This window comes from Gymnodraco acuticeps, unplaced genomic scaffold (assembly GCF_902827175.1).
Source record: "Gymnodraco acuticeps unplaced genomic scaffold, fGymAcu1.1, whole genome shotgun sequence".
In the NCBI taxonomy this organism is placed as follows: domain Eukaryota; kingdom Metazoa; phylum Chordata; class Actinopteri; order Perciformes; family Bathydraconidae; genus Gymnodraco; species Gymnodraco acuticeps.
Genome location: NW_022992177.1, coordinates 3645901 through 3666763, shown reverse-complemented (window position 1 = coordinate 3666763; position 20863 = coordinate 3645901). Strand labels below are relative to the sequence as shown.

Sequence of the window (20863 nt, the reverse complement as noted above, 5' to 3'; positions counted from 1 at the left end):
AGCTACTTATTACTCCTTCCAGGTGATTCCCTGACGCTGACGTCAAGATCACCAGCCAATCAGGATTGGCGTAATGAGATTGATGCTTCTGTTTGCTCCGCGATGAGGCGCATCCCATAGTGAGACATCTCACTTCATGTTACTCTGAGAACTGGGGTTATGTAAGTAACCTATAGTTATAGTTAATACAATTTTCAAGGCATCTTAGTTTCCAAAGAAAGTTCATTGTGGTATTGTAGGGTAACACTAAGCATTCAGGAATACATGCTTCTTCTAGGATAATGAGTCAGTAAAAATAACCAATAATTCTACTCATAATAACCTCCTGGCTCATAGTAACAAGTGAGGTTACTAATCACTAGTATTTCTTCTCTCTTTTTTAGATAACGCTTCGTGATTCATCTCCTGTGTTGCAGGAACTGTTTTGTGCAATCACACAGTAGCATTGCTGTTCCAAACAGCACACTACACTGAACTGAACATGCCAGTTGTGCCACCTGTGCATAGCTGTACTGAATCGGAACAGCAATGGCACAAGCCGCGAACAATGGTAATTTCAATGAGGTTCAAATACTTGTAATCTTTCACAGAGTTTTTGTTTTAAAGTAACTCATCGAACAGTAATTGTCTTTTCCTTAAGGGTGTGAAGCCAGGGCCCATCAACTCCATGGTCTTCACCAAGCCTGTACCAAATAGGATGGTGCAGACTTTTAGCTGGAAAATTGTGTTTCCTGTATTTTTAAAATTCATAATTCTGGTGCTGTATTCCTAACCTTTATTGTCACATTAATGTGCTATATTGTCTTTGCCATTCTTTGTAGGAGTGGATTCTACAGAGGCATGGTGGGGCCATTACCAGATCCCTGCCTGTTCAGAGTTACGGAGGCATACTCAGCATTCAGCATTGAAGACAGGCCGCTTGTGACCACAATGAACATGAGACCTGACAAGCCCCTTGTGGAAAGTGCCTTCGGGATTGTGCAGGAGGGCAGTGTTCTGTCCTATCAGATGCCTGCTTTGACGTCTCGGTACACCACACTTCACACTGACACACCACCAACACCCCACTTGCCCATAGAGGGGTATGTGATCTTGCCATGTGATTTACCGCTGGTGTGCTCAGAAGAGGAGCAACTACATATGAACAGCTTATCTGTTGATTTGGAAATGTCTCACAAAATTGAGGAGGCTACCCGTGAGCTCTAGCTCAGAGTGGCATCTGCTCCGCAAACCCAGGGTTACTGCCTCTAGGTTTAGAGAGATTTGTCACGTCAGAGGTGAGAGCTCTGCTAACTCTCTTGCAGAGCGAATACTCAAAGGTACAAGGCAGACTGCAGAAATGAGGAGAGGTGCCGAGATGGAGCCCACAGTAGCAGCTGAATACAGTAGACTGGCAAACGTGAACTACTTCCCTTGTGGCCTTGTCATTCACCCCTCTACGCCCTGGCTTGGTGCCTCCCATGATGGAGTTGTTTTTGACCCAACAGAATATCCCCAATTTGGCCTTGTTGAATTCAAATGTCCCAAATTATGTCGACTGCAAATATGTGCAGATAGAATGTGGCTCCCCTAAGCTCAAGAAAAGCCATGCCTATTACTGGCAAGTACAGGGTCAACTTCTTGTATCTGGGATGCAGTGGTGTGATTTTGTAGTGTGGGCACAAGAGGACTACCTGGTGCAAAGAATATACACAGATCCAGAAGTGCAAAGAGCAATCAGAGAAAAAGTAGACTTTTTTTTTTTTTTTTACACATACATGCCGAAGTACCTGTCATTAAAAAAAGTAGTGGGCACTGTAGCCATTGTTAACTCTGTAAGCAGTTAGCTGCTAGACCCTGGCTCAGCCGTCATTGTTTTTAGGAGGCAATCCCTCAATCATGTGTTCTGAATGACAACAAAATGTGATTTCAATATTTTGTTTTTGATATATATTGTTTGTCACATTTCATATGTAAATAAATATACAATTGTATTTAAAAAGACAATAAAGTTAAGTGATTTGTGTAATGAATAGTAAATCAGTGCATTTGTAAGAAATCAACGCATTGTAATTTGCTATTTACCATTTATTCAAACAAAACACTAGCGTGTGTCAGGCAACACGGGATTACGGTGTGCTCACCCAGCTTAATCACAGCTACCTGCACAGGTGTCATCATCTTGTCTTATTTCACCCATTTCTTGACCAGTGCTTTGTTCTGATAGTTTGACAGCATACATGCTACTGCAAACAGTTGGTTGATGTTGTAGGCATGGGACAGGAGGATGACACCATCAAAAAGTTTGTTCTCTTTTATCCTCCTAATGACATGCTCCACATGAACCCTCAGTCTGGCAATGGCCTGTGTCTCCCTCACCTGATAGGCTGGCATTTGCTTCTGCTTTGACAGAAAAGGTGGGCAGTACACCTTGCATTTGCAGCAATCGCTGATCAGGAAGCCCTTATCTACCATCACTGCCATGTTTTCAGTCAACAACGCAGCTATTCCAGATTGTTTGAAAATCTCCTTGTCGCTGACAGAACCACCATACAGACTGGAAACAAATGTCACTGCGCCATGTGGGGCTATGCCAACCAGGGCTTTCATGGTGCAGTGAGATTTGTATGTAGAATACATTTCACTTTGGAGGAGGAGTGAGGATGGTGTTTGACACCTCAGCTCTGTGCAATCCAGGATCACCTGTGTGTCTGGGAAATCTTTGAATGCCTCTGGGAGGTGGGCTTGAACTTCTGCAGGTGTAAGCCAGATGCACTGTGACCCCAATAAAGTTGTAAGAAAACTCGTCCATGTTGCAATGATGCGGCTCACAGTGGACTGGTGTACGTTGAAGCGGTTTGCAAGGTCCCTCTCTTTCAAACCCACCGACAGGAAGCAGAGAAAAAGGAAGAACTTGTCAATTGGCTGAAGCAGCTGTCTCTGGAAGATAAACAAAAAGGGTACTATATTAATGTCATGAGTGTAGCACACCATGGGAAAAACATTAAGTTGTTTTAGTTCTCTGATGTATTCAAAAAGGATTGAGTACTATAGCCTTTTAGCCTACACGAAAGCAATGAAATGTTGGAGAAACATTTTCCCTTCAGTTTGTGTGTTAAAAGAAACGTAGCCTACCGTTGATGGATGTGCGTGTGTAACCACTTCTTCATTCCTCTTGGCAGCTGATATCGCTCTTGTAACACGAACCATTTTATAAATGGAAGGCTCAATCAAAAACCAGAAGGCCATCAGGTGGTTATAGCTCGGGAATCTGTACACAAAAGACACATGTCAGTCATTAATTGACTCGTTAACTGTAACACATGGGCTAATGCTTTCCTCTTGTTTGCTATAATACATTACAATTCAAATAGACTGATTAAGAAGGCACTTGGTGCAGGTATAGTAATATACAGCAGTAACATGTAACAACTACATTAAAGCAGCAGTAATAATAATCTAAAACATACAGGGAACATTTTACACAGAATGACTACTTTTACTCTTCATTCTTAAGTGTGCAACTGGGAGAAACGCAGTGGATATTGACATGTACTTTTACTTTGGTAAGGTTTTGAAGATTTCCACTTGTAGTAAAGTATTATCAGTATGTTGTTAGTATTAGTATGTTTTACTCCACCACATTTAGTTAACCTTCATAGTTTCTAGTTACTTATGAAAACACATGATTTATGATTCTACATGTTCAGTTCAGGAGTATTTTCAAACCATAGTATTTGTACTTATACTTCAGTTAAGTTGAGTAGCCTACTTATTCCAACACTGCATGCAAATAGTCAGCAGTCAAACGGCAGGTAAACAGGATTCTTTATAAGCTAACCCATCTCAAAAACTTGGATAGAATTTAGCCAAAACATTACCTGGTATAGAATCGGATGTTGTCGTCGGAGCCAGCAAACCGCTGTAAGCAAAACTCTCGCTGGACTCTTAACTCCTGCAGTTGCTTCTGCAGATCCTCCACTGTTTTGGAGTTGTCTTCTGTAGCTTGAGAGGACATGTCCAGTGAAGCTGGTTCAGGGGTTGAGCAGTAATCATGGTCACGGACATCGATGTGCTCTTCCTGCTCCTCCCGAGAGACTGGTTCAGTGGGCCGCTCCCTTCTCTCCCAAACACTAGCCCGCGGTGTTTGAGCAGTGAAGTGATTCCACTCAAACAGAGTTGGGACAGCACCTTTCACAAGCCTCCTACGGCCATCAAGGGTTTTTGGCTCTATTAGTTGATCCGTAGCGAAGTGACGACTGCAGACCTTGGAGTGAGAGGAGATTGTAAAGTTATCGCGTCGTATTTTAACCAGTCACTGTCTTCGCAGCTCGAGTTCGGTCGGAAAGCCATGGAAACTTAGGACGCCGTTGAATTTAGCTGACGCCGTACAAAGTGGGACACGGCAGTGCTCGGAGTAGTTTTTTACTTGTCTTTGCAAATGCTCCGTTTTGAAAATCTTCCGTCGACTCATATTTAAACCACAGATTTAAACAGTAAAACATTTGTGGACGCTCAGCTACGCAGACCAGAAGCAACCCGGAAGCGTCCGAGCAGTATAACGGCTAAGGCGGAAGTACGTCTCAGAACCTAGTGCATGTAGTCTAAGGTTCGCAAAAGGGTTCATCTCATGAGGCTTCATCATGGGCTTCATTTGAACACAACCCCCCCTGTTGGTCAAAGTGTGTAAAATAGGCAGATTGGACATCTCAACAGTGTGCTCCATCATCTCATACCGAGTTCCCATTGAGTAAAGCCTTAGAATAACTCTAAACAACGAACATTACATCATATTTTCATGTTAACAATATTGTATTTATTCCAGTTGAATGATTGTGATTGAAAAGCCTAAGGAGGCTGGTAAACATTGCAAAGAGGGATTTGTATTTCTTAATAATATTCATAAACGTAACCATGTTGTAGCCTGAGAAAGGCTAAACCATATCAAAGAATACATTTATTAACTACATTCTCATTTAGCTCTAGCTTTTATAAACAACAAAAAATACGTATTGTTCAGTCGTTGAACCAGGGACCCTGCGGTCATGAGTCAACTGCTTTCCAGCTGAGCCACAGCACACACTAAAGCTCCCTGAAAACACTGCAAGATATGTATTCCTGTATTTATTGATGTTTTTATTCCTACATTTATTTATGCTTGTATCTATTTATACTTATGACATGTTCCGACCTCTATAAGTGAGGGTCTGAGCTCTCTTGATTCCATCGTGTCACCGGGCCCGGGTACAGGAGGGGTAATATGGTTCTTATTATACATCCATGGGTATTATGAGCGTTGTGGTTCAACCGATCTGAATCGCTTTCTGAAGCAGTCACGTGGTATCGACAGGCAGCGAGGCTTCGTTTGTCATCGATGACGTCACTGGCCCAAAACGATACAAGCCTCGATACATGCTTCACAAAAAGCTTCGGAGATTACTCGACACACGCTCCGAAGCCTCGGCGCAATACGTAACATCACTACTGCTTCCTGCACAAACCGTGACAGAACGAACCGACCAGAAATGGACCCAGCAGATGATCCATTTGAAGTGGAGCGTCCAGTGTTCGGCAGAGGGAGGCCGCTCTGGTAGAGGCGCACCGGTTGGCTATGGAGAAACCAGACTTGGTGAAGTTCTTGCCTGGCTGGATTTTGAACTTCCTCTGGGTGTGTGATTTCCAGCCTGCTGACTACAAACGTCTCGGTGTGGTCCGTCTGGAGTCAGCCAGTGCTTCTGCCCCAGTTCCTGCTCCTGTCCAGGAGTCGTATTCCGGAACTCGTCAGGCTTATGGAGGTCCACGGAGTATTCAGGAGGCTGCTAAGAGGAGTCGTCACAAGGCCAGGCTAGCAGCCCGAGCCCCAGCAGCCATGGTTCCGGCTCCATTACAGGCCCCAACCGCCATGGTTCCGGCTCCAGTGCCGGACCCAGCAGCCATGGTTCCGTGCTCCAGTACCATCCCACATAGCCATGGTACCGTGCTCCAGTACCACCCCACACAGCCATGGATCCGTGTTCCGGTTCCTTGCCCAGCAGTCATGTTTCCGGCTTCAGAACCGGACCTTACAGCCATGTTTCCGGCTCCAGAACCGAATCTTACAGCCATGTTTCCGGCTCCAGAACCGGACCTTACAGCCATGTTTCCGGCTCCAGAACCGGACCTTACAGCCATGGTTCCGGCCCCAGCAGCCATGGTTCTGGCTTCAGTACCGGCCCCGGAAGCCATGGGCTCGACTCCAGTTTCGGCTACAGGGCTGGCTCCCCAGCCGACGCCAGCTCCCAGAGTCTTGTCGGCGTACCGGCCGACTCTAGCACCTCGTCTTCTGCTGGCTCCCCAGCCGACGCCAGCTCCCCGAGTCTTGTCGGCGTACCGGCCGACTCCAGCACCTCGTCTCCTGCTGGCTCCCCAGCCGACGCCAGCTCCCCGAGTCTTGTCGGCGTACCGGCCGACTCCAGCACCTCGTCTCCTGCTGGCGCCCCAGACGACGCCAGCTCCCCATGTCCTGTCGGCGTACCGACCGACACAAGTTCCCTCTCGAGTCCCCTTTCGAGTCCCCTTTCGAGTCCCCTCTCGAGTCCCCACTCAAGTCCCCTCTCAAGTTCCTACCCGAGTCACCTCTCAAGTTCCTACCCGAGTCTCCTCTCCAGTTCCCTCTCGAGTCCCCTCTCGAGTTCCCTCTCGAGTTCCCTCCTTTAGTCCCCCCTCTAGTCCCTCCTTTAGTCCCTCCTTTAGTCCCCTCTCTAATCCCTCCTCTAGTTCCCCTCGCGAGTCCCCTCTCGAGTTCCCTTCTCTAGTCCCTCCTCCAGTTCCCTCCTCTAGTCCCTCCTCTAGTCCCTCCTTTAGTCCCTCCTCTAGTCCCTCTCTAGACCCATCTCTAGTCCCATCTCCAGTCCCTCCTTTAGTCCCTTCCCTAGTCCCTTCTCAAATCCCAACCCGATGTCCTGTCCCGTTGGAGGTCCCGCCGACTACTCTCCTGCCGGGGATCCTGCCAACCCCTTGTCCTGTCCCGTTGGAGGTCCCGCCGTCTACTCTCCTGCCGGGGGTCCTGCCAGCTCCTTGTCCTGTCTCGTTGGAGGTCCCGCCAACTACTCTCCTGCCAGGGGTCCTGCCAACCCTATGTCCTATCCCGTTGGAGGTCCCGCCGTCTACTCTCCTGCCGGGGGTCCTGCCAACCCCTTGTCCTGTCCCGTTGGAGGTCCCGCCGTCTACTCTCCTACCGGGGGTCCTGCCAACCCTTTGTCCTGTGCCGTTGGAGGCCCCGCCGACTACTCTCCTGCCGGGGGTCCTGCCAACCCTTTGTCCTGTGCCGTTGGAGGCCCCGCCGACTGCTCTCCTGCCGGGGGTCCTGCAAATCCCGTGTCCTGGTCCTCTTCCGTGGGGGATCCTGCCGAGGCCTGTCCCACCAGCTCCGACACCGGGCCCTGCCCGGTCTCCGGCACTGTCCCGTCAGCGCCTTCCTGCCCGGCCTCCGGAGCTGTCTGGTCTTCGCCCTCGAGCCCGGCCCCCTGAGAGCCGCGGTCCTCGCCCTCGGGCCCGGCCCCCTGACTCTTCCGGCCGCGGTCCTCGCCCTCATGCTCGGCCCCCTGACTTTTCCGGCCGCAGTCCTCGCCCTCATGCTCGGCCCCCTGAGTTCGCCCGCGGTGGCCTTCGCCCCTCCATAACCCCCATTTTGGACTCTGCCTTGCCCCCGGGCCGTCCGCCCGAGACCCCTTCCTGGTCCTCTGCCTTGCCCCCGGGCCGTCCGCCCGAGACCCCTTCCTTGTCCTCTGCCGTGCCCCTGGGCTGTCAGCCCAAGCCCGTCCTCCAGACCCCCTCCACCCACCCTGGTGGCTTAGTGATGCTTTGTCGGTTCGTCTTGTGTTTTGACTTGGTCTGCGGTGAGTGTTCTGTTCTGTATTTGTTATAGTTGAGCCTTGAAATAAAGGAGCTAGTTTTTGTCACTTTAATCTGCATTTGGGTCCTGCTTCCTGCACAAACCGTGACAATTTGATTTCTTCTAGCCTTGTGAGCAAACCATTTGGATCCAGCGCTAATGCTATTTCCCTGTTTCCTGCAGGTATGTCATCGGCACACTTGAACTTTTGGTTGCTGAGAACTATATGATTGTGTATTTGAACGGGGCCACCTCAAGGAAAAAGATGCCAACTGTCGGCTGGCTCAGAAAGTGTTATCAGCAGATTGACAGGAGATCAGTCGGAGTGAACGTCACACTCAGAAATAAGCAGAGCATCAGGCCAATCCTCAGACAGTTGTGTCTAATATGTGATTACATGTTGTCTATTTCCCTCCCTTTCTGTACAGGCTAAGGAAGAACTTGAAGTCTTTGATAATCGTTCATCCCTCCTGGTTTATTCGCACGCTGCTGGCACTCACAAAACCTTTCATAAGGTAATTTATAATGTTTAAAGTCACTAAAATGATGAAATTAAGATTCACTCTGGTAACCTTTTAGATTTTGATATTTCCCCTTTTTCTTTTTTGACAGCACCAAATTTAGTCAGAAACTCCAGTATGTGTTCAGCTTGACAGACCTTGCAGAACTGGTTCCAATGGAGTATGTGTCCATACCAGATTGTATCAAAGAGTAAATACAGTCCACTCAAACACATGCACTTTTCAAGCCAAATCAGACCTTCTGGGATATGGCAACATGTTTGTTATGATACACGAGCGTTGTTATGTTTACATAGGGTGGTTCTCTGTTGAGGGAAGACATTTTGTTTTCCATGAAGTGAACCTGGTGACTGCAGATCTTACAGCTGTGCAATGAATCAATACTTGAAATATAATAATTGAAAAAACCTGACTCCTCCAGTAGAAGTAATCTGACATGTATTTACCTTTTTACAGATGTAATCTGTGTAGGTAAAAATGTAAGAAAACGTCATGTCCCTTGCTTTTTCCCCCTATTATCTGGCTGATTCTGCAGACTGTGGTTGGATTTCATCTGTAGGTGGTGCCACAGTAACATTTAGCTTTTCCTGTATGGCCAGTAAAGACAAGATGTCGGGGGTTTTAAGGCTGACTCACTAGAAGAGATCCAAATGCAAGCTACTAAGATTTAAACACTCATGAGTTTATTTAACCTTCAACAAGTATCAACATTACTAGAAAATGTAGCTTTGTTTTGTCCCATAAACAGCTATCAAGGAATTAGTATTTTCCTCGGGTTGACCTTCGCTGTTCTGCATCATTATTGAGCTCATGCTGTATTTTCTACTTTACCTGATGCGGCCTAGTTTCCATGTGGCTTTTGTAAAGCTTCAATGCAAATTCATCTCTTTACCAAATGTGTTTGCTCTTTTTGGATGTCTGGTTGCTGTTGGCTGTTATTCTTTTTTCCTTAACTCCATTTCCCTGCCCCCTCTTAAGGTTTGACGAAGAAAAAAATAGGAAAAGCCGTAAAAGGTATATACACTTACAACCAGGGTCAGTCTCAGCACTTTGTTGTTTTGCAATTCACAAACTAACAACAAAATGATCCGTTGGCTTTCAAAAATGCAACAATACACTTCGTTCTGTCCTGAATGTTTGTAGTTGGATGATTTGCTGTCCTCTCTAAATGTCCCACATTTTCCCCTCAGTGGATTAAGGACGTTCACTCAATAGCAAACTGAGAAGCTTGATTGGTTTCCAGAAATAGGTGGCTTGGTCATTATTTAACCAACTTAATCTAATTTCTGAGCCAATCCTGTAAAGTACATTTCAAAATCCATTCTTGTTTATATGTTCTCTATTCTTGCCTCAATTTAATATCAGCGATCAGTTGTTAAAACATCATGTACCCTTAGTAGCCTATTGCATAACAAAGGTACTGGTACAAGGTACAGACACTGAATCATTGATTTATGTCCAGCACATACTTTTCTATCTAAATAACTGCATTGCTGCTTTCTGATATTAAAGTTGGGGCCTCAAGTAGATCTTACTTTGCATGTGTCTTTTTAAAAACCAGGTTTAGAATTTGATCTTGGGTAAGTTTGTTCATATTTGTACGACTAGTGGGGTGGACCTACAGGGAAGTCTTTGTTACTGTGGTGTTGTGGTTTGCACTGTAACCATATCCTCACACGGATGCACTCGATAACTCTCTCACTGAACACTGGGCTTGTCCACTCTCACAGCTCTCTGCATGACTCACTGCATACCCACTCCTTGCTGATGTTATGAATACCGCAAACCTTACCCTCATGCACACAGACTTTTTACTCTATAGCCTACTGATAAGCACAGACAAGGGGGTTATTGAATTGCAGTTATGTTGTGGCTTATCAAAGTAAGGGTGTAAGGCATTTACTGTATCTGTATGCAGATGGTAAGTCTAGTAAGTTAAACCTTTAAGTGAAACATGAAATATGCTCTCATACTAAAAAGTCCCTTTGGTAATGGTGTAGAGGCAATGATCACATTTCAGTATGTCATAATATAAAAACGTTTCTGTTGCAGGGCAGCCTGTTTTATTTTACATATCGGTTATCTTGTAATGTAATGTAATGTGTTGTTATATGACCTGTCATCCCAGTAGCACAGGTGTCTGATCACTGTTGAATTTCCCTGCAGAATCGACCAGGATGCGCACGGCAAAGTGGAGATCGCAGCGGCTGCTGTTCCAGAGTGACCCTGCTAGCCCGCACGATGTGGAGGAGGAAAACGACGGAGAATGTTTCAAACAGCACTCGTATGTTTATGTTCTGGGCAACGTGACTGAAGACTTGTTTGCATCATGAAGTGCCTTTTTGAAACTGTGCTGCCTGTTACATCGTGGGACTTTTCACAGCTTTATCTTCAGCGTTCTTCCACTTGCTGTCTGAAATGTTTTTAATCTTATTTTTATTTACTGCCAATATATCATGTCCAACTTAGCTTATTGGTGTCCCCTAGTTACTGGTGTATCTACACGTTATGTAAGGCACTCTGTTACAAATGATTGATGCATGTTCTGCTTTATTACATTTAAATATATATTTATATTCAAAAGGTGACAAAGGAGAGAAATTAATATATTTTTATGGTTGCTCTGATTTTAAACTGCATTTTAGGTCTCTGACCCGTTGAGTGGCATTTCATTGAACACGTGTTGACAGCACCTTTTTCACTTTTCACTGCTGACGTTCTCTATCAAAATCCTGCCTGGGGGAAAATAAAGTTTTATTTTTTTCCCTTCACTCAGAATGTGCCCTTTGAGTTGTGTAGGGAGAACATTTGTGAGAGCAATGATCTGAAGCAAAGATGTAGGTCTTAATGTAACATTTCCTCCAAGTAAAGTCATGGATTTCATCATTGTTTTTTATTTCATACAAGATAGGTAGGTAAATGACAGCATTTGAGATAAAAAAAATCACCAAAATATGTTTGAAAACAAATTATATTCACATTACTTCAATCAATTCAATTGGTTTGCTTTAGATACTACTGTATACTGTTTTTACCTTCTTTATCTCATCCACTTAGACTCCACTAGATGGCACCACAAATATCGATTTCATTGAAGTTGGAGTTTATCATCATTTCAATATAGCCTACTGACAATAACAGCCACATTCATAAAAAACATGACAAGACAGATAGTATCTTGAAGAAAATTAATAGAGAATTAATCAAGAGATTTCAGTTAAATAATGGCAATATAAACGTATAATGTAATGATCTGTATTAAATATAAACTGTTAAAATATTATATATTTTAGCTGATTAAGCCTTACAAATTGTTAGAAGTGATCTGTTACCATGTCATGTCCTAACATCTTAAACCGCAGAACTGACTCCAGACACCTAATGGCGATGTCATCAACCTCAGGATCAAACTTATTTGCAAAGAGGTGATGTTGTTGAAGGAGCCAGGCGAGGTCTCCAGCGCCGTACACACACACTGATCTTCTGTAAGCACCGGTGCAATGATCGTACGGGGCTCCATCTTTTATACTGCCTGCATGATAGCCCCACTTCACCACGCGAGCGATGGCTTGCATGTCTGACTCATCATACTTGGTGTTGGCAGGGATTGATCCTGGAACGGAGGGCATCCTCTGCAGGGTCGCCCACAGGTTCTCATCGGGGCTGTAAGTGTCCCTCTCCCACTCCAATAACTTCTGAGCCTCTCTGTCCTGCATCAAATGCTTCACAAAGGCTCTCGTGACCACAAAGTAGGCATTTCCCATGAACATAGGACTGCTAATAGGTGGGGGACTTTTCTTCACATCAGTCCTTACGACAGTGCCACTAACATTGTGATGATACTGCCAGCGAGCTTTCTTGTAGTTATTGGTGGCCTCTGTCTCCATGCTGTTTCTCCCGTTTAAGGCTTTTAGGACCTGAACCATTTCCCTGTTGGTTTTGATGGGAAAGTCGCTCCCGCAGGTGTTTAGCATGTACCTCCACTGGACGTGTGAGTTCAGCAGATCTTTCATGCAGTTCAAATCCGCCTGCACTCGGGACCATGAGGCATAAACCACACGTTCTAACCTACTGGCTAGAAACACATTAGGAAGGCAGGAAACAATTGCCTTCACTCCCTTCAGAAAATCTTCAGAGGATTTCTGATCCACATGCACACAGTAGATATTCTGAGGAGTGTAAATAGCTCTTAGAAGACGCTCAAACATCTCTATCTTTTCATGAATAACCATTGAGTAGGCAATGGGAAAATCCTTTTCTTCTTCACTGAGGGGTGATGTAATGAAACCTCTCTTAAGGTAAGCTGGACAGTCCTTTGTCACGTTAAGGTAGAAGTCCTCAGTTAGTACTTTATGTCTTTTCCTGGATCCCAAAAGCACTTCTAATTGTTTTTTCTTGCCGGTAATGTCTCCACTGATAATAGCTGAGCAGCCAGGCAGGTCAGTAAAAAACTGGTGTGGTATTCTGAGATCAGGCAACGACTGCTTGTTGGAGTCAGGCAACGACTGCTTGTTGGAGTCAGTTTTCCAAAGGAAAAATGAAAGCAAAGTACCTATGAGGATGAGAGAGAGGGTCCTCAAAGTCAGGTGAATGAAAAACCTTGCCATTCCTTGGCTGTAGTCACTTCAGCATCGGTGATCTTTGTTTCACTGCAAGCTAAAGTTTGACAGGTATATCTAATGAAAAACTGAATCAGCCCTCTCAGTAGGTGTCAAACTAAGGTGTGTTAGGCATTTGTTGAGCAAACTATATGGTAACCATTAATAGGATATGGACTTTCCTGTGAACAGACGGACTTGTTTGAACAAGTATTATACATAATATTGGAGCGTCTATATTATTTTATGATACGATAATATCAGCACACAGCCATCACAATGTTTGCACTAAGGACATCAAGTAGAAAATATTTTTATTTCATTTAAATGTCTATTTACAGAGATCATGGTCATTTCAATTATTATACACAATCATTTCACTGTTGAACGAATATATCTATAAGTAACAAAAAGAAAGTCATACAAACACATGTGTTTTTTTTACTGTTTACTCACAAATGCCCCTTCTAAGAATGTGTATTACAGGTATAGGCACTTTGTAGAGCAGAATAACACTCAACAGCACTCAAAAAAGAACAATCCCAAAGAAAAATACCACTACTCTCCTTAACATTACTGCACAATTTACATTTTTCCCGTCAGTCATAATTTTGTGATTATCCACAATACATTCCTCAGATATCTTCATCTCTGTTTTCAAAGTATCTACATTTGATTTAGACAAGTGCTCTCATCCACATGATGGGGTGCATCTGCGTCCTGCTCATGGATGAAGCTGTATCGTCGATACACCGATCCGCCTCTGCTGGTGTACACCACATCCACCTCGTCCCCGCTGTCCGGCTCAGGGACCCCGTGAGGCATGTTGGCGCTGCCGTTCAGTCTCTCGTAGCTCTGGCCCCAGCAGAGCTTCTTCCTGGCATGGGCTTTGACCAAGGCGAACACAGCCAGAGCCAACCCAAGAGCCAGCAGGAGAGCGATGGGTACGCCAGCTGAGGTGTGCTTCAGAGCTGCAGACGATACATTCAGGTCTGTTACCTGATCGTCCCCTGACTTGGGTTGCGGTGCCTCCACACACAGACCTAAAACAAAAAAACTGCCTTTAAGAGATGAATCAGAATACCTTTATTAGTCCCACAGAGGGGACATTTACATTGTAAAAGTACTAAAGATAAAAAAATAAAAATTATAATAAAAAAGTTACACGTTTTACAAAAATACACACCCTGTAACAGTTCTGAGGATTTAGCAGCCAGGTATATATTGCACAGTTTTTAACGGCATCTTGCATATATATATATATATATTGCTCATATTGCACATAGTTTGCACATAATTGGTTGCACCTAAACAGTCCTATGTTGCTTCTGAAAGACAGGGTCTCTACCTGAGCGGCCATCACAAACACAGCAATCAGTGTCGTTGACTCCAGCCTGACAGCAGCGGGTGCAGCGCCTCTCCACAGCATGAAGAGCAAAACCCCGGTGACAAGTCAAACACTGGTCAGGTCTGAGGCCGGTACAATGCCTGCACGAGCTGTCACATGGCTCACACGTTTCCTACAACGGTAACATTTCAAAACATCATGATTGGTATGTGACATTACACTTTTCCAGCTTAAATCAAACCAGTTCAAAAAGCCCAGACAAAAACATAGATTTATTCGAAATAACCACAACTATGATAACTGGCAATTCACAGACCTATAGTAAGAATATGTTGTCATGACCTTGATTATTTAGTTACTTTACCATTTGAAATGCATACAAAGGACATCAGCAGATCCTCATTTATGTATACAACGATCCCAGTACACCCACTGTTTAGTAGTGCAATGATTGAGTGAGGAATTAATGTGACAACTTTTCTTTTGAAAATCCAACAATATTAAATAGGGGAGCATTGTCCTCTGCTTTCAAATATGTTGATTAGAATAATTAAAGTAATATGGTACATGGCTTGAAGCTAAGCGCACACCTTTTCTGAAAAGTATCGCCCCTCTTCACAACGCGGATAGCAGACTTTGTCCTTTAAAGTGCTGCCCCAGTCGCACGTCAAACATCCCTGAGGCGAGGCATCTGGAAACACATACTTATGATGTGAGAACTTGCATGAAAACAAAAGTGAAAAATTGACATATCGGGCAGATATCTACGTAGATAAACAGGATAACAAATCGACCACAGAAATAACTGTGTAATGGTTTTAAGAACTATACCTGTGCATGTCTGACAACTGGTGTGGCACTGTTTGCACATGTCATTGAGCTGATAGAAACGATGGGGACAGTGCTCCACACACAGCTTGGTGCCCTGCAGCTCCAGAAGAGGAGGGGCACAGGCCCTGCAAGACTCAGGCCCCGCTCCCGTACACAGCTCACAGGATCGGTCACATCTCTCACACTGAGAGCCCTCTCTGTAATACCTGAGGAAATGCGTGAAATGATCAATATTAACTTAAGACAATTAAGAAATCTTCATAGTTTTATGATAGTTGTACTACTGCTATAAGATTTTAGAAAGATGTTGAACATATGTTAATAACTCAGATTATTTCCTAAACAAATATGATATTTCGTTATGCTTCCTGGATAAGACAATATTGGGAGCATTACAAAAGTCAATAGACTTTGTTAAAAGGGTTGCAGTTTAATACCAAAGTAAACATTTTCATGATTAATCAGCCAGCTGTTTACCCTGTGGGACAATTAGTGACACAGAGGTGGAGTAGGCGCAGGTGTCCCACAGAGCATGTCAGGCAATCTTTGGGCGAAGCTCCAGTGCAGGAGGAACAGGCGTGATCACAAAGCAAACAGAGACCCAGCTCCGTTCCATCAGCATCCTGCTCTGTGGCGTATGTACCGTCTGTACACTCACTCACACAGCTGCTGTCTGGAAAATAAGTGCACAGAGAAAAGGTTCCATTCATAATTCATAAGTCAACATTTTTTGGCACCTATAGAGATGAGGGGAGAAAACATTCTCAATACAAGATTCTGAATCGGTTGAAAAATGTTAAAAAAAATATATCTATTTTTGTAAAAAAAGAAAAATTGACAGAACTACAATTGCTTACACAACAATAATTGCTATTAATATTAAAACAAAAAAACTAATTTAAGGCTCCAAAAAATAAAAGGTAAAATGCTACAATTTCTTCAAATGCAATTGTACACAGAAGCAACACAGGTATATTAAGTCATACATGTATATTGCCATGATTCAGAGGTTGATGTTGTTAACTGCTGATCAACGACATGCAGCTGTTTAGGCGTGACCAAAATAGTGAAATATTTTCTCATGCGGTTGCAACTAGAGTTAAAAATGTACATCAGACTTGTTTACAATGACTAAACAAGGCTTCATCAAGTTCCTAAATAATACTTTTATAGAGTCCCTGATGACACTCTGGAGATACTGTATGTGTTTATTTTCTCTGTGGCATAACAAAAGCACATTTATTTTACACCCTTTACCACTTCAGTTTTGCAGTTTAATATGACTAGACCATGCTCACTATGAAGGTATTTGGGGACGGCACAGGTCTGGCATTCATCGTTGCTCGGCCCCTCACACGAGTAACAGTGCCGGTGGCAACCCATGCAGGTGAACTGGTCGTCGTGGAGATAGGTCCTCGGTGGGCAGTCTGTGTCGCCCGTCACGCCACACAACAGTGTGTTTGGATCCAGCACGAGGCCTTTCTCGCACTGGGTGCACTGGTTGGCATCCGAGCCGAAGCAGCTGAAGCATGTCTGGTGACACTCTGCACATATTCAAATAGACTGTTTCAGTGCAATAACATATTATTTACAAATGAGGGTGTGATGGCCTCAATATGCCTGGAGGTGAGTCTGTAATCTATGAGGCGGCAGTGGCTCACTCTGTAGGGACTCTTCCATCTTAAATAAATACGGTTTTAATGTCTCACTAAGCTGTAGACGCCCTTACAAATAATACAGGGATGTGTGGCCCTGGTTGATTACGTGGATTAAGCACTTTCTTTATTAGCATAAGCGCATTTTCATTCAAATATTCATGTTATGTTGACTTTACATTCAATAAAACAATAGTTACGTATGTAAATACGGTTCTATGAATACTGGATGACCGCCAGAGGCGGTGCTTTAGCACTGGATATCTTCTGTCTCGCGCATGCGTAGGTCGAATATCTATATCAACAAAGTCACGTGTGACCTCGTATGACCCCGGAAGGCATAAGTTCCGGTGTTGTCAACGAGTTCAGTTCTATGGAATGTTCTCGCGGAAACACGAGATTCCGAGTGACCAAGAAACTCTGGCGGTCATCCAGTATTCATATAACCGTAGTTACATACATAACTATCATTCTATTTCATCCTTACTGACCGCCAGAGGCGGTGCTTTAGCACTGGATGACCTATACCAACAGAGTCACGAGGAAGTCTGAATACTCCCCCTATAAGGATGGCCTAGGCTGACTCTGCAGGAGGATCACACCCAGCGGGTGAGGGGCGGCAACATTCACCCTGTAGTATCTGGCGAATGTGCTCGGGGATGCCCATGTGGCCGCAGCATATATGTCCTTTCACCTTAGGGAGGAACGCTGTGTTCAGCCATAAGGTGACACCTGAGCCATCTGTGTTCCACCTCAGACACGAGCTGTTCACGGACAAGGCCTGAAGCTCGCTTACACGCTTTGCTGAGGTAATGGCAAGAAGGAAAGCAGTCTTAGCTGAGAGCCACTTCAGTTCTGCCTGTAGCAAAGGTTCAACAGGAGGCGAGCATAGGGCATCCAGCACCAAGGGCAGGTCCCATGTAGGGGCCCTTGGGATATTCGGGGGGCGAAGCCTCAGAGCTCTCCCTTAAAAAGAGGGATACCAACCTATGGCTCCCACTGTGCTGTTGTCAGCCCTTGCGTGTTGAGCTGATATAGCAGCCACATACACCCTGACGGTAGCGGGACACCGGCCGTCGTCCAGGAGGGACTGCAGGAACTCAAAGGTCGTAGGCACCGAGCAATATACTGGGTCCTCATTTCCCCCTTGGCACCAGTAAAATAAAAAAAACAGTTTCCACCTGTTTTCGTACTGCCTACGAGTAGATGGTGCCCTAGCATTTGAGAATAGTCTTCCTGACAGACTCTATGCAGTCACTCAGCAGTGGGTCGGGCCCTCCAGTGACCAGACCCACAGCTGGAGGCGGCAGGGGTCGGGGTGCCACATCCGACCCTCCAACTGAAACAAGAGGTCCTTCCTGTTGGGGAGACGCCAAGGCGTCCCACAGCAGAGTCTGTGCAGCAGATGGACAGGCCCGCACCTAGCTGGGTTAAACAAGGAAGTTTAACAGGACAGCCTAGCCAGGCGGCTCCTGCTAGAGTCAAGCAACACGCCTACCAGGAGCGGGGGCGAGAACACTGCCTTCACTGGTTGAGTTGATAACGAATTCCAGATGCAGCGTAACCGGGAGCGGGTGCAAGAACACAGCCTCCACTCCATAAACCTGCTGAACGTAAAGAGTAGAGCAATGCTCCTACTTGCCGAACACAGAGAGGGATGTAAATGTCCTACACCCACGTTACCAGCAGAGAGAGCGGGAGCGAGAGCACTGCCTTCACCTAGGTGGATTAGATAATGACATTTAACAGGGCAGTTTAGCCAGGCAGCTGCTGCTAGAATGAAGCAGCGCGTCTACCAGGAGCGGGGGCGAGAACACCGCCCTCACTGGTTGAGTTAATAACGAATGCCAGATGCAGCGTAGGCGGGAGCGGGGTGCGAGAACACAGCCTTCACCAGCTACCTGCTGAACGGAAAGAGTAGAGCAACGCTCCTACTCGCCAAACACAAAAGGGATGTAACTACACCCATGTTACCAGCAGAGGGAGCAGGAGCGAGAGCACTGCCTTCACCTAGCTGGAAAAAAAAAGAAGAAGTTTCAGCAGGACAGCCTATCCAGTCGGCTGCTGCTAGAATAAAGCATCACGTCTACCAGGAGTGGGGGCGAGAACACTGCTTTCGCTGGTTGAGTGACTGTGTCCAGAGCCACCCCAATGAAGGTTAGGCTGTGAGAGGGGTTCAGACAACTCTTCTCCATGTTCACCCTGAGGCCTAGCCGGGCGACATGAGAGAGAAGAAGAGCCGTGTCCTGGATCGTCTGTAACCGGGATGGTGCACAGATTAACCAGTCATCTAAGGAGAGGGAGACTCCGAATGGGAGCACCCTGAACTGGAAATGACGGCCTCTGAAAGCAAAGCGAAGAAACTGCCTGTGATGAGGCACAATAGGCACATGAAAATAAGCGTTCTTCAAGTCGACGGACGTGAACCATTCCCCCCTGGCCACGGTACGAAGAACGTCCGCTGTGCTCAGCACATGGAAAGGTAAAATCTTTAGGAACTTGTTGAGTCCCCTCAGATCGAGGATTGGGCGAAGTCCACCGCCTTTCTTGGGCGAAGTCCACTGCCTTTCTTCCTTACCAGGAAGTAGGTCGAGTAGAAGCCGGGGGCTGTGAGATGGGGTCCACAGGCTTGATTGCACCCTTGGCAAGGAGGACTGACAGCTCCTGGTTTAGGGCAATTTCTTTTGCCGGGTCGCTTATGGTGGTCATCTTGACCCGGCTGAAGAGTAGGGGCCAGCGTCGGAACTGAAGCTTGTACCCTTGGGTTAAGGTGGAAACCACCCAAGGGTCTGAAGCTTGAGCTACCCAGTAGTTGAGCTGCTGCTGGGAGAAATAACCAACAGCCGGCCCCAGATCCTCAGTACCTTGCCCCCCCGGCCTCTGGCTCTGGGGGGGCGACGGTTAGGCACCGGATACCGAGGCTGCCTTTGGGGTGAGTTAACAGGACCGTAGCGGGCCGGCCCCCTCGTTGGGCGCTAAGGCCCATGGCGGGCACCGGGGTGAGCCGGTGGATGGGAGCGGCCTCGGGAGGCAGACGCGGAACCTCTAGGCCTACCGGGGGAGGGCATGTCTCTGCGAAGAGCTGAGAACTGTTGCCTGGTCTGACTAGCTTGGACAGACTAGCTTGGACAGTCCGTTCGAGCACCTGTACGGCAGCTGAACCGAACAACTCCCCACTGAGGCCACCCTCAGTCAGTAGTTCAACTTCGGCTAGTCTAGCAGCTCCTACCGCACGAGGCATGATGGTGCAATTCATGCACGGGTCCTCCGAAAGGCCCTCCCTCAGATGCTCGAGGCCAAGACAAGAGGGGCAAAGGTCATGGCCATTCTCTGGTTAAAGAGGAGCCATACAGGTGTTAGAGCCGTTAGACCTAGGGCCATGGTTTTATGCCGTGAGAGGAGAGCGGGAATACTCTCTCCACTAGCGCAAGAGCACTCTGCTAACTGAAGGATGGAACGGGCATTAAACCAACTGTGTGCAGTGAGAGGGGAGCGGAAACACTCTCTTCACTAGCGCTGTAGCAAGTTAACTTTGAGCCAGAGCACTCAGTTAACTGGAGGATGGAACAGGAACAAACTGTGTGCAGGGAGAGGGGAGCAGAAACACTCTCTTCACTAGCGCTGTAGCAAGTTAACTTTGAGCGAGAGCACTCAGTTAACTGGAGGATGGATGCACTTTATATGTCGTTGCCACTCTTTGCATATCATGTATTTTGTTTTTTACCATGTTTGTAAAATGTAATTTCCTTAAATGTTTTATGTGAGGGAATGGAAAGAAGCTAACTCTGGCACTGTTACGCTTGACACATTTAAATGTTTTAAGTGTTCATTACAGTGCATGTCCCTGTCAAATAAACGATTAAATAAAATAACCAATTGTGCGCCGTGAGAGGGGAGCGAAGACACTCTCCTCACTAGCGTTGTAGCAAGTTAGCTTTGAGCGAGAGCACTCGGCTAACTGGGGATAGAACAGGAACTAATTGTGAGCTGTGAGAGGGGAGCGAAGACACTCTCTTCACTAGCACCGTAACAGTTAGCTTGAGCGAGAACACTCATCT

General features: G+C 45.9%; 3 protein-coding genes and 2 long non-coding RNA genes across 5 annotated transcripts in view; 2 read left to right on the top strand and 3 right to left on the bottom strand.

Moving 5' to 3' along the window:
- Window positions 1-410: 410 nt before the first annotated feature.
- Window positions 411-1990, top strand: LOC117538977. The gene is made up of 2 exons (XR_004567919.1): window positions 411-550; window positions 641-1990. It is a non-coding gene; the product is annotated as an uncharacterized LOC117538977 (long non-coding RNA).
- A 59-nt stretch (window positions 1991-2049) lies between these two features.
- On the bottom strand, window positions 2050-4557 carry LOC117538975. Its single transcript, XM_034204989.1, has 3 exons — window positions 3861-4557; window positions 3115-3250; window positions 2050-2919 (listed from the first exon to the last, which is right to left on the bottom strand). The coding sequence occupies exons 1-3, from the start codon at window positions 3995-3997 to the stop codon at window positions 2167-2169; spliced, it is 1026 nt and encodes a 341-aa protein (XP_034060880.1). The 5' UTR covers window positions 3998-4557; the 3' UTR covers window positions 2050-2166.
- Window positions 4558-9246: 4689 nt separating this feature from the next.
- Window positions 9247-11256, top strand: LOC117538979. The gene is made up of 2 exons (XR_004567920.1): window positions 9247-9387; window positions 10540-11256. It is a non-coding gene; the product is annotated as an uncharacterized LOC117538979 (long non-coding RNA).
- Window positions 11257-11613: 357 nt separating this feature from the next.
- On the bottom strand, window positions 11614-13042 carry LOC117538974 (beta-1,3-galactosyl-O-glycosyl-glycoprotein beta-1,6-N-acetylglucosaminyltransferase 3-like). Its single transcript, XM_034204988.1, has one exon. It carries the CDS (start codon window positions 12978-12980, stop codon window positions 11688-11690), a length of 1293 nt encoding a protein of 430 aa, XP_034060879.1. The 5' UTR covers window positions 12981-13042; the 3' UTR covers window positions 11614-11687.
- Window positions 13043-13280: 238 nt separating this feature from the next.
- The window catches only part of LOC117538973 (proprotein convertase subtilisin/kexin type 5), a 43057-nt gene continuing 35474 nt past the window's right edge, over window positions 13281-20863 (bottom strand). Inside the window, exons 11-16 of the mRNA XM_034204987.1 lie at window positions 16449-16694; window positions 15628-15823; window positions 15151-15356; window positions 14910-15010; window positions 14320-14491; window positions 13281-14014 (exon numbers count right to left, since the gene is read on the bottom strand). Coding sequence (XP_034060878.1) covers window positions 13638-14014; window positions 14320-14491; window positions 14910-15010; window positions 15151-15356; window positions 15628-15823; window positions 16449-16694 — 1298 coding nt within the window. The 3' untranslated portion in view covers window positions 13281-13637. The remainder of the gene's footprint in view (window positions 14015-14319; window positions 14492-14909; window positions 15011-15150; window positions 15357-15627; window positions 15824-16448; window positions 16695-20863) is intronic.

Bases quoted from the DNA above. Each gene is read 5' to 3' on its own strand.
- LOC117538974 (XM_034204988.1), bottom strand. From the start codon at position 12,980: ATGGCAAGGTTTTTCATTCACCTGACTTTGAGGACCCTCTCTCTCATC.
- LOC117538975 (XM_034204989.1), bottom strand. From the start codon at position 3,997: ATGTCCTCTCAAGCTACAGAAGACAACTCCAAAACAGTGGAGGATCTG. The intron at 3,251-3,860 runs GTAATGTTTTGG...TTTTGTGTACAG, and splicing joins AACATCCGATTCTATACCAG to ATTCCCGAGCTATAACCACC. The intron at 2,920-3,114 runs GTAGGCTACGTT...TTTATCTTCCAG, and splicing joins CACACGCACATCCATCAACG to AGACAGCTGCTTCAGCCAAT.